Genomic DNA, 15985 nt, shown 5'->3' with positions numbered 1-15985 from the left:
CTCCTGGAGAACCAGCTCTGCAGTGACCTGCCTCCAGACACCAGGGCCAGCAGCCCCATTTCTAGAGCCGGCACTGAGCAAGAAAAGTGCCAGAAACAAGAGGCTTCTCTCCTCTCACCTGAGGGGCCGAGCTTTGACAGGAAGTTTGAGATTGTACCTGTGGCACACACCCCAGCCCCCAGCCCCCCACCCCCACCAAGGGCGGGCCGTCAGACACAGGCAGGGTCTCTTGACAGTACTCTCATTGGCATTCCCATTCCTGCCAAGTCCATGACCCCACAACATCATCCACTCACATGCCCTAATGGGCCTGCACACACGGGGGAAACTGTTGTCTTACTAGACCATGGGAGAGTCCCAAAAGCAGACGTACTTGTACCTGCACACAGCCTGGGGCTAAGCCTCAAGGGCCCATGGCTCCAGCACATGAGCCCCACAGTTCTCACTCTGGGGGAGAGAACCATGGCTCTGGCTTCCAAGCCTTCTGCAGCAGTATGTGGTAGGAGGGGAAGGCTCCACTAGAGACAACTGGAATCCGAGCCCGATGTGGTACCATAAAGATCTAGCACAAACTGAGTCAATGTGCAATGTGCTCTAATTTTAACGAACACCCAAAGGGACTGGCAGCAGCAGCTCGTCACACCAAAAAACAAGTGGCAGCAGTTTTCTGTACAACTCAAAGTGCAACAGCAGATACACACTGCATTGGTTGATCTAAAACAGGACTCAAAAATAAAGCAGGCTATATTGGAGCAAATCAGAGATTGTCTTAGGAGCAGTACAAGTTCCGAGGACAACCCCAAATCAAGAATCTTGACCACCGGTGGTCATGTGTCCATCATGTGTCCATGCCACTGTGACTATTCTAGAAAGGGTGGAAATGGAGCGGGTCCCTGGAGAGCAAATGAGAAGTGGTAGGATGTACACTGAGGCCTGTAGGGTTCAGTCAAATATCAGGATGGGAGCTCAAGGCTCTGAAGACAGCAGGGAGAACCTCCTGGAGGGGACTTTTGTGCCCCAGGGCATTTCAGCACCAGCCAGGTGGGCTTCGAGGCAGCTGGACAGAGAGCCACGTGGCAGGAAAGCCAATTTTTCTCTTTGGTTGTCAAAATGTTTTTGGAATGGCTTTTCAAAATCAGAAGTTTAAAATAACCTGCTCCATAAAATTCTGACTCTTAGAGCCACTTATTTTCTATTGTTTTAAAATAGTCCCATTATGCCTTAAAAAAATAATAAAAATATGAGCTCCTTTTCAGTGGGCTACGAAGAGTGGTCAAGGCTAGACTGCCCCGCGGCAGTGCACTTCACACCAGCCGAGAGCAGCCAGGGCAGGTACACCGAGCCCTGCCGCTGGGCGAACTCTTACTAGTGAGCTGCCGCTGGGCGATGGAAAAAAGGATGTGTCGGGGTAAGTGTGAACACAACCACAAGGATGGTGACGGCATCCGTCCGACCGCAGAGGAGACTGAGCTCAGGGTGGGGAACTTGGGCTGTGGCCCACTCGCCACGGACGGCCTTGTTCTCGGGAAACCACTTGGTCTCTCTGGGCCTCAGACTCCTCTGTTTTCAGGGTTCGGTCTCAGGACCACTCGGAGAATTGAATGAAGCGCATGTGTGCACAGGCCCCAGCAGGTCTGTGGGAGGTAAAGGCAGCACGTCGGGAAGAGGAGGAACGGGACTGCCACCTTCCCTGCGTCTTTCCAGGGCCAGTGACGGCTGTCAAGCTCTCTACGGCAGTCTGCGAGCAGGTGTCTCTGGGTTCCTCCAAACCAGGGTTACTCGCCAATGCGTTTAACTTTGCGATTCCTTCAGCTCTAGCCCAAAAGAACAGGTCAGGACTGTGCAGGAATGTTTGGGCTGTCTTTTGTGCAAGCGGCTGTCCCAGTCACTATATAAGCCAACACCTGGACAATGGAGACGCATGCAAGGGAGTGGCCTTCCCACACCTTCTGGACGGCACCCTCCTGCCCGCCGAGCTGCCCACTCACCTTCAGGGCCCTTCTGCTTCCGCTCTACCTCCTTGCGGTACTCCTCCAGCTCTTGGTCAGTGAGGGTGTTGAAGGGGTTGGGGCCCGTGGTGCTTACGACGACATGGGGCTGATACTCCTTCTCAATGATGGCCTTGGAGGCCGTCACCAGCTCCCCCTGTGGACACAAGGGCACGGCCCATCTGTGGGAAGCCCGGCCTGGCCAGGACTCTCCCCTCCTCCGAGGGCAAGGCTGCAGGCAGGGAGAGGCAGGGAGGGGTTCCCTGGGATGCTGCATGCACACTGCCTTAGGCCCTGAGGCTTACTTAAAGGAACTGCAGGTTTCAGTACAGAAGGTGGAAAAGCACAATTTCCATGCTACAAAATCAATACATCAGGAGAAAAAAATACTATGACAGCCCTTCAGGTTCCAGAAACAACGACACAGAAGTACAGGCCCAGAGCAGAGACCACCTCAGTGGGTGACGTCCCCTCCACACTGCCAAATGGGGACAGGCAAGGGCCCTCCCCGCTGCTTCTGACATGATGTCCGAGAGTGTCCTGAGTTAACAACACCAGGGGAGGGAGGCATGGAGACACTTGTGTTCTAGCAGCACAGGTAAGAGGTAAATTCTTTTCTTCTGATTACACATTAGGATAGTTTATAACTAGCTCCCAAAACTTATCTCAAAACATTCAGCAATAACAAAATGTCCCAAAACACTAGTGTTTAAAGAGTTAGAAAAACTATGAGAATTGAATAAAAGAAAAAACAGAGAGAGAAAGCCAGCAGAAAGGGCAAAGCACAAAAGGCAACACCCCCAGATCACTGCCAAGCTTAAAGGGAGGGCAGCACACAGGAGAGCCGGTGGCCAGGCAGGACAGGGGAGGGTGTGAGGAGCAGGCATGCTGTACAGCACAACTCAGCTGGGGAGGGGAGGGGGCAGGAGAGTGGCCTCCAGATGGCCTGGAGTCAGTTTTGAGAAAATTCATTAGACCTCATATGCAGGCATGTTACTTAATGAGAGATCCCCAAAATAAATGGAAACAGGAAAATCCAAATGCGTGCTGATGTCAGGCCCATCCCTTAGTGTTCCTCTTGACGAAAGGCAAACCCCAGAAGTGGAGTGCTTCCGGCTGACGCACAGGCAGTGGCAGAGGCAGACCGACTGCTGGGGAGAGGAGGGCCCTGGGGCTGGCTGGCCTGGGCAGTCCAGGGTTGGCCAGCAGATGGATCCCAAAGGGTGAGGGGAAAAGAGCCTGCTGGGACACACAGCCTTGGGATTCAAGATGACCAGGGCTAATCTCCATGGTCAAGGGAGCTGTATTTGTGAACAAGTCCAATCCAGGGTCGAGATTTGGCTTTGTATCAGAAGCAGCCCTGGCTCACCAAGGCAGGAAACTGAATGCTCATCTGCCATGGGTTAGTTCTGTGGCCCTGGCAGGCCCCTTCTTGCCCATAGGCCCCCTTTTAGTATCTGTGAGATGAGCCCACTGGGCTAGACACTGCTATGAGCACTTTGAGCAATGACAGTCTATAAATCCATGGAATCTGCCCAGGGGCATCTCAGTGCTGGTGTCACTGCCAGTAAAATGAGGTAATATGAGGCTTGAGAGAAATGTTTGAAATGATTCACATCAAATGTTCAAAATTAACAGAGGAAATCAACTGTCACAGAGACATCAAAGCCCTTGTAACAAGTTCTGGCATTTTCCAGAAGATAAGCAGGGCCCTCCCAGTGCAGGACACCTGGCCTCCATGCAGCTGGAAGCATGGCTGCTTCCCGCCTCCACTGCAGGCCAAGGTTCCAGCTGCCATCAAGACCAGCCAGGGACAGAGTGACCCCATTACTCAGGCAGAAGAAAACAGCAATGCACGAGACACAGGAGAACAGGCTACCCGCACAGCTGCTTGAGGAAGTGCTGTGCCCTCAGACCACTGCCTGCTAGTCACCCTCACCTCACGTCTCCAAACAAAACAGATGCTACAGACACCGAAATCTACATTTTTATACTTGACCGAAGCACACCATCTCTGAAGCTAATGACCTAAGGCCTCTGAGCTTCAAGGTTTTCACCCATCAACAGACAGATCCTACTGAGAACTAGAATCAGAGTGAGCCCATAGGCGAGCCCCTGGCCCCACAGCATCTCCACCTACAGCAGGGGGATTGACAGGCAAGGGGAGGGGGTGCCTCACGACCTCAACTGCCCAGCAGAGTTGGCTCCCTACAGGGTGGCTGTCAGCACCTACCACCACACGCTAGCCTCTTGACTCAATTCACAGCAGTGACGCCCAGAAGGAACCCAGAACTGTTCAGCCAAGAGAGCCTTAGGCTGGGCTGCTTCAATTTTTTGAAACAGAGTAGTACCCCAGTAAGGCTGATAACACCCTACCCCCCTGTTAAAAAGGGGGCAAAAGGGTAGTACAAGGTCACTCAGGGGGAGAATTCTCAACTGACATGCCAGAGATCTGGGTTCGATTCCCGGAGACTACACATGCCAAAAAAAACAAAAAAGAGAGAGAGAGAGAGAGAGAGAAATTTAGCCTGCTCATGCCAAAGGAAAAAAAAGGGGGTGGGGCAGGAGGTACTTTCTATCAGAATATGAGAACGAGCAGCCACCATGAGGGAGAAACGCACTGTACAAAAGTCGTTCTGAAAAACTCCAAACTGAAGTAAGTGCCTATGCCTTCTGCTTTCGTGGGAAGAGCACATTATTTAGGACACTGAACAAGTACAGTCTTCCATGAGCAATGCCACTTTCTCAGAGGAGCAATAGTATGTACACTTGGAGGCCACAAAAAAGGAAGTGGGAAAACAAGCTCAGTAAAGAACACTGGTGGAGTCAGAGCACACTCTCACCATAAAAATGAAATATTCCTGGTCAGCGGGGCGGGGTAAGGGTCAAAGGCGTGAATGCCAGAAAGACAGAGGCACAGAGACCAGGCACTGGAGGAACTGATGTACTGGGGTCAATTTAAAAGAACATCTCATTAATGGGGTCAGCAAGTGCATCTATTTGTCATAAAGCACCCCAAGTGACATGCAGTAGCCTCAAGTCCAAAACAACACTGCACTTGGATGATGAACCAGTCAAAAGATGTCCTTTACAAAGAGTCTATAAACAAAACAACATAAATACCTGAAACAACTGAATAATGTCTTAATATCCTCTACTAGCAGCTGTACTAAAAACATATTCAGGTTTCTCTAGTATTATGTCTGTTTGAATCAGGATCCAAATAAGTTCCATCTATTGCATTTGGTTGAAAGTGTATCTTTTAATGTATAATTTTAATGTCACTAATTTGTTGATGAAACCAGACTGTTGGGGCTTGAATCATGTCCCCCACAAAAGGCATATTCAGGTCCCGATCCCTGCTCCTGGAGGCGTGGCCCCATTTGTCAGCAGGACACCCGTAGATGTGATTAGTTCATGGTGCCCACTCTGATGGGGGTGGCCCTAACTCCAGTACAGCTGAGTCCACAGAAGAGAAGCCATGGGGAGCCACCAGAAGCTGGAAATCAACAGAACCCGGGAGGGAAACAGAGAAGATGCTGCCATGTGCATCACCAACAACAGAAAAGCCAAGGACCGAGAACTGCTGGCAGTCAGCCCCAAAACGCCAGGCTTTGAGAAGACAGCATTGCCTTGCTGATGCCGTGATTTTGGACTGATTATCTCAAAACCATAAGCCAGTAAATTCCCGTTGTTTAAGCCAGGGAAAAAAAACAGTAACAAAAACAAACAAACAAAAATAAGGTTGCTTTCTGGATAATCCTGACAAGGTACAAAAAACCTCTGACTGAAAATAATGGCAGAAAGCCTGTAGACAGCGACTCTAACTACGGACCTGCTCTAGCCACGACAAGGATAAGGGTGTATCTGCTTCCTCTGCTCTGAGAAGTTCCTCCAAGAATGGTAGCATGAAGTAAATGCTAAGGACAGGGAAAAGTCTGACAAATTGAATAAATACATAAATATGCAAAATAATGTGAGAAAAGGGGATTTCAGACAGGAAAACATCATCTTTGTTACAAACCCAAGTCTTTCTGGCAGTCAACATCATCATAAAGTGAGACTTGCATCTCCTTGGAGGTATATTAGTTAAAAGAGAGAGCCCCTGGAAATTCTGGGCAAAGGGTAAAAATAATACAATCGAGACTCTGAGTGGAGCAGCCAGCCCACTGCCCTCTGCACGGTGCCTGCACTGTGTCTGCACATGAGCTGGCAGACATCCAGCCATCCACAGGCCAGCACAGATGCAAAATGACCCAGTTCAGATGCTAGGGAAGGTTTTCTTCTACCTGGGCAAGTTATGACAAACACATCTTCCAACCATTGTCACATTAGGTATACATATACAGAGAGAAATTAAATCTGGGGTTTCAGAGAAGTACTTTGAGAAGTATTCCTCCTTGACCCTGCACATTTTCTTTTTAGGGTTTATATTAAAGGTAAAAACATATCCATTTTTTCAACAAGGGCTGACAAAGACTGTCCTGTTTTATTTCCTATTCTTCTTCAATGATTTCATTCAACGACACAGCTTCAGATGACCACATTCATCACATCTAGGGGTCAGCAGCTGAAAAAGCAAGGGGCAAGAGGTCCTGGGGAGAGTGCTGCACAGCCAGCATCGTCATTTAAGAGGCAAATGCTGAAATCCCCAAAACATGCACTCACCAAGATCACATGCAGACCTTCAGAAATGGACCCTATACTTAAGAGTGGCTATTTCTCAGCAACATCACAAGACACTAAAAATCATAATAACCTCATGCCAAATGTTTTACCTAAAGAATAGATGAGGCAGAATAGAACTTTCTATACACTCTCACTGGTAAATTAGAGATGCATTTAAACTACTTCACACTAAGACAATGCCTGGAAGAGTAGACAGGCAAGGGAAGGGACGGGCAGAATGCAGCACAAACTGAAAGGTGGTTAGGAACAGGGCAGTGAGTACCTTTCTAAAAGAGAGAGACTTAGCGGGACTAAAGGTCTGCTCTGTAAGCTCGAGCCCTTCGATAGTTTCCGTACAGTCAGAGAGGGGTGCATCCTGCAACAGTAAACTCAGTCATCAGAGCAAACTAGGCCCAGTCTTTGCACTATCACCCAAGAGCACAGGGAGGCGGCAAAGAGCATGCAGCAGCAGCAGGCCCCAGGGGCAGCGGCTAGGACAGCGAGGGTGCGGGCGTGCAAGTGAACACAAAGCCAGGCCTGAGGAGGCAGCTAATCTGACTGCAAAGAAATGCAACAAAAATCACTGACTCCTACAGAGCCGTGTTTCAAAGCGTATTAGACTGCACACGAATTTTCAGACAGAACTAATTATACAATTTTTCCTCTGAGCCATTAGCACAGTCTTTGTAGATGTGCATGTAAATGTGGATTCCATTTATAACTGACCTTCTGAAACCGCTTTTTCTTAAGAAGCAAGTTGAGACAGGCAATGCGTACAAGAACAAGAGTCCATGAAACCCACCCTCCCTAGCATTTCACAAGGTACACTGCAAAAACAAGGTGAAGGCTAGATTCCAGAGCTGGCGCTGATGCCCCCCTCAAATGCTGCATGCATCAAGGAAACCAGAGGGATCCACAAGGCCTCAGGCATGCTTGGTTTGCTCTAGAGCTAAAAGGAAAAGGGTCTAGGTTACTTCTTACCACAAACACTTCTAACAGAGATAACTGGTTGTCTGGAATACATACCTCATGATCACTCCCTCCCAATTTAGGAATAGCTTTGCAGCAGACAGTGGTTAAAGCCACCACCCACTAATGTCGGAGATCTCCTGGGCTCTCACCTGGACAAGGCTCCTGTCCATCACTACACCACACAAAACCTGGGACTGAGGGCCAGCCGTTTTAATGTCCTGTAAGTTCTGCTCTCGGATCTAAGGATAGGAAGAAAGAGAAACACATATGAATAGTACTGAAAAGTCACACAGTGACTGAAGACCGTGACGGCTTGCAGCACTTGAGCCCCACAGCAGGTTATGAGCCTATACTTCCCTTCTTTGCCACCTTATGGTGGAGTAGACGGACAGATGGCTGTGCATCCTGAGTGATGACTCCATCTACCTGCTCATGCTGGTCCAACTCACCAAGTCACGTGATAAGGCTGCTGAGTATTAAAAACGTATTCCTTTCCTCCCCTCTAGCCAGCGCTGCTGGGGCATGGGCTTGTCACCGTAGCTCATTAACTTGGGGAGAACTTTCTCCCATGTGACCATCATGTAGTAAGACTGTGCACAGAGATGGGCCTCAGGAATGCAAGCAGACCTCCCTTAAGACCTCGTGTTCTCCTGCATCACATGCTGCTCACACCTCTTCAAATGAACCCTGAAAAGCAGGAGCTGTCTGTCTTTGCCAGGAAGACACTTAAAAACTTCCATTCCAAAAATGTCTACTGCTTTCACTCCCACTGTTAGCAGCTGAACCGCAGGGTAGTGCAAAGGAACCACCGCAGGTGCCACATAGGTGACAGAAGTCCCCTGCTAGGGCCTGCACATTCTCTGCCCTGTGAAAGCAGGCACCCACTCAAACCCTTTGCGGCCACCTCCCTGCGCCCGTGTTCCCACTGAGTGGCAATGGCAGTACATACCTTGTTCCTCATTTCTTGGACCTCTTTTGGGTTAGTGTTCAACGGGACAAACAGGTTAGGGACAGCAGAGGTGGAAGTCCTAGGTCCATCCTCTTTAGTCCACTGTAATATCAAAAACAGGTGACAAGTCAGGGTGGTGACAATGATAAGCTACGCCCTAGCATCCAATTTGTATCACATCTGGTCATGCACTGAACATCACAGAGAGAGAACTGAACCAATGACTGGGCCCACATGTCACTGCAGCAGTCGAGACAGGAGAGAGTGGGAAGTGTCTATGTAAAAACCCACCAAAGGCAGAAGTCAGAGCAGTGACTGGACAGAAGGCACAATTTAAAAAGCCTAGCTGGACGCTAAGGCCCCACGCAGGCTGACAACAGAGTGATGCCATGTGATTCCGGACAGACCCTCTGCAGAGGCCATTGGTTCACTGCTCTGAGAGTTATCCAATAGCAAAGCAAACTGAAAGCATGAGATGACAGATCGTGAAAAGCCATGGGATGCTTCTACCCAGGTGTAGTGAAAAGTTCTGTACCTGAAGCGAGTGGGCATCACCAAAGTTTTGCATTAAAATGAACTAAAGCATCAAAAAGCACTGCTTGCAGAACTGCTTCAACCCAAGAAAAGTACTGCATGACCACTCAGATGGTAGCTATCTGTAGAAGAGTTTGGTGATGTCGAATATTTTATATAACTTAATAATTTTAAGTGTTACAAAAATATCCCAAACAAACAAGAAGCGCTGCATGAGCCAGCACTGGGGGCCGTTTCAGATGCCAGTGCACACAGCATCAGCACACGAGTGCCCCTTGGGACACCTGGATGGCGCGTTTGGATCTCCAATCAAATACGAGACTTTGAATCAAATTCTAATTCTTAGGCATGAATAGGCACTGCACCTTAAAACAAGCCCATCTTGGAGAGCAAATGTTATGTCTTTCGGAATATTTTCAAGAGGTAATAAGATAGCCATAGACCATAAGACTTGAAAGCAGCACAACTGTAAAATGCTTAGCCACCGTGAAGGAAAACATGGAATGGACATGGAGCTGTGGGATACTCACTGAGGATTATCTTCTCAGATAAAAATAATTCCAGCTTTTTATTAAAGATAATTTTTAGTCAACCTCAGAAAAACGACAACCTCAGAAGCTTGAACACATTGGAAAAATTAAGAACAATTATTATAACTTAATATACCAACCTGGAAATATGCATGGGATTTATATGACTCCAAAACAACAAAAAACAAATTTAAATGCAAAGCAGGGTCCTCCTTTAATGTATACGTTGACTAGAATATCTAGAGAGATTTATTTACTTTTTTCTCAAACTAACAGTAAATAAAACGCGAAGCTGCTGCTGCACGTGCCCTTTGGAAAAATCCACCACAGCAATTCAGCAGAATGCATTTATATCATCAGTGGAAAACTGTGTGGAATTTTTTTTTTTTTTTTTTTAAGTTTTGCTCCCTTTAAAATAAGTAAAAACTAAACAAACAAAATAAAAAAGAAGAAGAAGAAGAAAAAAGGATGGGAGAGAAAGAGGAGGAGGAAAAACCCGCCGAGCCACACTCCAGGGCCCGGCAGCCTCAGGCACAGAGGCCCGCTCACCAAGGCTGGGCCTCAGGAACACAGCAGAGCCACCTGTACAAGCAGAACCTTTTTTTTTTTTTTTAATCAATCTACAAACCTACAAAGCAAAGGAGCTGTTAAATAAGAGAACAGAAAACCCAGAAAGCCCCGTGTTCCTTCTTTGGTACCCACTGTCTCAGGAAGCTCTAACCTCATTTCTACTGAACCCCCATAGAAACAGCCAGGCCCAGGATTCTGTCCCAGTCTTGTCTCTGCCCACAAGACCCCATTCTCAGGGCTCACAGAGACTGGCCTGTCCTACATTTTAACGCAGGAGCATAATAGATGGCAAAGGCTGGGTTCCATGAGGAGTGAGGCCAATTCTGCGATGCACACCACTCCATCAGAGTATCTGTGGGACAGACAGGAACTCTGAGCAGCATTACCCTCAAACAAAGCCCCTCCTGCAGCATCTGTCGCTGGTGCCGGCTGATGGCCTTGGTTGCACTTGGGTCATGCCGCACCCAGCAGGAGTCAGAGGAGGACTCACCACTTATGGCCGTCTACTCACATGCAACAGTCCATGCAGAGGGCAGCTGGCCATGAGCGTTCGGAGGCTTTGGGATGGGAAGCAGGGGAATGAAGCTCACGAGAGACGGACAGAGGGTCAGCTAAGGACACGCTGGTAAGCCACTAGGAAAAACTGCTTAAGAAAACACCAAAGGCTTCACAGAAGAGATTCTGGCAACTTAATGAAATCACCAGACGTATTTACAACACTCAAATAACAGGTTTGTAACGCAACTTTTCTCGCGCATTAAATATTCAGATTCCTTGAATACAATATGAATTAAATGGCCACTTCTACTTTTAGGTTAATGCATATGGGTTACTTAGTATTTTTGCTATGTACTGAGTTAGGCTATGTTAGGAATGACTGAAGAGGTCCATTATTATCTTAAGCAGTTTCAAGCAGAAAGTATTACTCAAGTTTTAGCTAAGGCATAAAGTGGATCTTGGCTCAGACTACAAAAGGTGAATGCGAAAGGTTCAATCTGAGTCAGAAGGGCTGCATTCCCAAAGCCTCCGAAGCCCCAGCTACCCAACTTGCTCTACATCATCTAACTATGAACAGTAAGGTAGGCACAGACCAAGCAGTTGGTAATACAGCTTGGCACGCAGACACCGGACGAGAGAGACTGCAGCAAGGGTTTCACGTGATCGTGTGCAATGTCCGTCCACACCTTAGTCTTCGCCTTGGGACTGCTTCCGTCCTGCCCTTCCTCAGAGGCATCGCCGCCCCGGCCAGAGCTCAGCCATCTTGTCTTCTCTCGCTGCTGCTTCTGAAAACTGTGTCTGAGAGGGGAGCAAGTGCCCGAGTCACCATCACTAGCAAAGGAGTAACCGGTGACGCTAGCAGGAACCTCCACATCACTGTACTTTTTCGATTTCTCCCTCAGAGCAGGGTATCGGTAAGGGTAGCCAGTTCTGTAACCCTAGAGTCCAAAGAAAGGGAAAGACAGTTAAATTCCATTTCTCAAAAGCAGTCTTCACTTCAGAAAACTGTGTGGAAATATCTACAAAAGCTGAACCTAGGTATCCAGCGTGACCCAGCAACTCTACCCCTAAGCATAAGCCCGCACAGGTGGTCACAGGACAGGTTCCAGAACATGCACTGCAGCTCTGGGCCCATTAGCCCCAAAGGAGAAACCACTCAAATGTCCATCAAGAGAAGAACAGGCAGGCTGTGGTATACCCATATCCAGGAATATGATGCAGCCAGGAGAACAAAGCTAAATGCAACAGTGGGTGAAAGCTCACTGAGGACAATGTTGAAAGCACCAAATGCAAAAGGACGTATACTGTGTGATTCCTTGTATAGACGGAGGCAAAACCAATTCTTTTGGCTGAAAAAAAAGGATGAAGGTTACCGTTGGGACAGGGTAAGCATCTAAATGGGGCCTGGGGAGCTTCTGAGATGCTGCCATCGATCTGGGTGCAGATCAGTGTATTCAGTTCATAACATCAATGTGCAGCTTAATGAAAACATTATTTTTTGGCAAAAAGTTAAAACAAAAAGCAAGCAAACAGGGTGGGCCAAGGTGACCCAGCAAGCAGAGTTCTCATCTGCCATGCCGGGGACCCGGATTCGATTCCCAGTGTCTGCCCATGCAAAAAAAGAAAGAAAGAAAGAAAAAAAGCAAGCAAACAGATTCTTTAACTACTCTGTTTAAAATTATACACCCTTTCATCCCCAGGGTTGGATTCAGTGAGCGGAGTGAAGCATTTGCCTCAAGCTCGAAATTTAAGGGGATACCAAAGCACTTAGTATTCAAGATAAATAATATTTTAATGAACTATTTTTAAAAATCAAAATTAATGCAAATAAACATGATGAACAAAATATCAACATTTTAAATAAAGACAGGATTGACCCTGCACTTGCATGAGCCTGAGAGGGAATGCCTCAGCCACCTCACCCTAATGCCGGCCTGCAGACTCCTCTAAGGCTGTGGCAGCAAGCATGTTCCCAGTGTTCGTGGCAATGCTCCTAGTGGAGTGCTCAGTTTAAGATAAATCTTCCTTGAGTTAGGACGTACCTGACAAAGGCAACTGAATTTCATTAAATACCTGCTTAATATATACTGAGATGATTATTTGGTTTTCAACACATCAACCAAGGTGAAAAGTTAGAATATCTCTCCTCATACTAGTCTTCCCTTATATATCTGTTATGAGTCATCAAGGTCATGGGATATTTTAACTGAATGTTGAAATTTTCAATTTTTTAAATTTGGGTTTTTGCATCTATTTTCCTAAGTGACATTCATTTGTAAAGTTCTTCAAAGCACTAGGTTCTATCAAAGTTTCTCTGTCTTTATAAACCGAATTGTGAAAAAAAAAAAAAAATCAAACAGCTTACTTGCTGCTGGCTACATATAATACAGGTTATATTAATCAACCTATCATGGACTTGATATATTTTACCTTTTCAATCAGTCTTAAACACTCTGGTCATCTTTTGATGAGAACAAGCAAGTGTACCTCATGACAAGCAATGCCTAGTCAAGACTACGTTGAAATCTAACAATGTTCAAGGTGGGTCTTCACCTGGCCGTTTGCTAAGCTCTAAAAGCTACGCCCCACTTGATCCACACCCCCATGACAGCTCAGGCTCTGTGCTGGACCAACCTGCCTGTTCATGTCTCCACACAGGCAAAGACCACACCATACACCACCCGTTCCTGCCAGCATGCAACATGCAGCGTGGGGCGGGGGGTAGGGGATGCAGGCATGCAGCCAGAACTGGCAGTGCCTCCCCATCCCCACAACATGGTGTTCATGCCTGGATGTTGTCCCTCCCCCATGGGTGGGGGGCTTATGTCCTGGGGAGAAGGTTGTGGGATGTATTACAGAAGAGTGGAGTGCCCGACTCGTGAGGGTCTCTCTTGCTCCATGGTGACTGCAGACACGCATTGCAATGGACCTTACAGCTGAAAGAGGATGGATTCTGCCCATGCCCTGAGGGGGCCTGGAGGCAGACCCTTCCCTGCTCCAGCCCTCTAATAAGAACCCAGCCCTAACCAACACCCTCCCTGCACCCTTGTGAGATCCTAAGTAGGGGATCTCTGCCCACTAGCTGTGTCTGGACTCTCGATCCACAGAAACTGAAATAAAAACAGTATATGGCTTTAAGCTGCAAAGTGTGTGCTAATTTTGGGTTTTAAGCTGCAACGTTTTAAGCTACAGTGCATGTTCACAGATGTCTGCTAAATTAACTACCAGGTTCATTTTTGGGCCCAGTCCCCCACAGGACCCTTACTTAAAAGGACCGCACAGTGCTCAACACATGAGGAGGGCTGGTGGCCAGCATCCCACTTGCTGAGGCTCTCTAGAAACTTCACCCTCCTCTCACTTCAGGAACTCGCTCTGCCATTCTGAGTTCTGCTCCTTTTTCCAGACTGGTCTCTTGGTAGCTGCGTTCATTACCAATTGTTCCTTTACACGGTGAAAAAATGGCATTCTTGATTTATCTCTTTTGTTCCTCACTTGACTTTTAGACAGAAGAGCAGTGAAATGTCAAATTAAGAGAAGGGAAAAAGGAGGGTGGGCTGTATGGCTGTGCCCCCTAGTCACTCCTCACTGTGCTGGGGCATCCTGGTTAGGGCTCCTGGGCCACCATGGCTCCACTTTCAAACCTTCTCAGTTGTGACTCTCCTGCCCTGCCAGCTAACTTTATGGACCCTTCCGTCTTTGTGCAAACTGCTGTTCCTCCTGCTGCCATCCTAACCAAAACTGGCCCTGGCCACGAAGGGAGGTACACCGACACCCACATCTCTGCCCCACAACTCACCACACCTCTGGCATGGCACACTTCCCTGCTGCTTGGCTGTATTTGAATTTCTCTGCCTGTTTGCCCCACTAGACTATGAATTCCTTGAGGGCAAGGATGGTGTGTCTCTTTCATGGCTGTACTCTCAGCCATGAATTAATTTAATAAATGCAACAAATCTTCACTGAGCAAATGAACTGACATTAATCTAAGACTCTGCTTTCACTGCTTCTCCCTCCCTCCCTGATGAAATCTAGTCCCAATATTAAGGACCACCTACCTCCAGGCAGGTTAACACTCAGTTCTGTCTTTCTAGCAGCCAGCACTCCCCCCAAGTGTAAAATCAGAAGAGCCCCTGAGGACTCACGAATTCTTTTCATTAAAAAATCTCCAGGAAAGTTAAATTCACACCTCCTGTGGTCATTCGTTCCCTTTCATAGGGCACTACATGCACCCCCACTGGTCCCAGCTCTACCATCCAGAGCACCCTGATGACCCTGTCAAGGCATGAGGACACAGCCCTTTTGTTAAAGCTGCTCTCTCCACATAGCATTTAACACCAATAAAGGTATTAAAATGGGCTCTCCTGAACACCATTGCAGAGGTTTTGACACTAAATTATGAAAAGAGCCCTATATAAAAGTTTCTTTTACAATGTGGTTTCATGACTTAGACCCCAAGGCCACTGTTCCAGCAGTGGTAAATTCTAACAGTGGCTCTAATGTGGTAAATTTAACACCTAAAGAACAGGATCACGTCAGAAACAGTTCCGTAAGGTACACCTCCAGCCCATGTCCCAGTCTGCCCACTGCTGTGTCCCTTAGTCACAGCAATGCCTCTGCCAGAGATACCTTCTGTCTCTCACATCTGCCTTTTGAGATTCCACCTCTTCTTTGAGGTCATGTTCATGTGCTACCTTGTCTATAAACCTTTTCCCCAATCCTTGCAAAAGAACGAAATCCTCACTGAAAACCCATAAAACAGACTACAGTGCCTCATCTTACCATCACTTGTATACAGCCTTATTCTCCCCACAAGGCTGAAAGCCCCATAATCCCACTTTCATGTGTCTTGCCAAGCTTTGTGTCCTGGCAATAACAAACATAGTGTCTCTCTGGAGTACACACACGTGGCAAGTAATCTGGAACACAATAAGAGAATGAGCAGCCCACCCCTAAACTAGAACTTACTACAGAAAAAAAGCAACAAAAAGGAAAATACATGACTGATATTTCAAAACACCTTCTTCTATAGGTTGCTTGTAAGATGATGGGGAAGAAGATGATTCTACTAGAAGTTATTCAGACTACCTAGTAATTAGTTATCCAGCAGGCTACTGCAGAGTAAAGCATTCTTTGGCCTCTTGTCCTTACAAAGTCCAAACAAGTGATTATTTTCACAAAACAAGAAACCCTTACCTCTGTATTTTATTGTGTCTTAGCCTAGAAGTTAAATAAGACTGGTACTTCTTCATAATTTTTGAGGGTGAATGCATTCAGAT

General features: G+C 47.3%; 1 protein-coding gene across 9 annotated transcripts in view; it reads right to left on the bottom strand.

Annotated features, from left to right (window-relative positions):
• ADD1 (adducin 1) overlaps positions 1-15985 on the bottom strand; it is a 133301-nt gene that overhangs the window by 4106 nt on the left and 113210 nt on the right. For 5 of the 9 annotated variants that reach the window (XM_077136265.1, XM_077136267.1, XM_077136269.1 and 2 more), the window contains exons 10-13: positions 11303-11647; positions 8578-8679; positions 7778-7867; positions 1989-2145 (exon numbers count right to left, since the gene is read on the bottom strand). In XM_077136265.1, coding sequence (XP_076992380.1) covers positions 1989-2145; positions 7778-7867; positions 8578-8679; positions 11303-11647 — 694 coding nt within the window. Of the gene's footprint in view, positions 1-1988; positions 2146-6939; positions 7033-7777; positions 7868-8577; positions 8680-11302; positions 11648-15985 lie in introns of all 9 variants that reach the window. The other 4 variants (XM_077136266.1, XM_077136271.1, XM_077136272.1 and 1 more) reach the window with 2 other exon arrangements.

The sequence above is a fragment of the Tamandua tetradactyla genome, chromosome 19 (genome assembly GCF_023851605.1).
Source record: "Tamandua tetradactyla isolate mTamTet1 chromosome 19, mTamTet1.pri, whole genome shotgun sequence".
NCBI lineage: Eukaryota > Metazoa > Chordata > Mammalia > Pilosa > Myrmecophagidae > Tamandua > Tamandua tetradactyla.
Note: the sequence above shows the minus strand (reverse complement) of the source record. Positions and strands in the feature narration are given on the sequence as shown.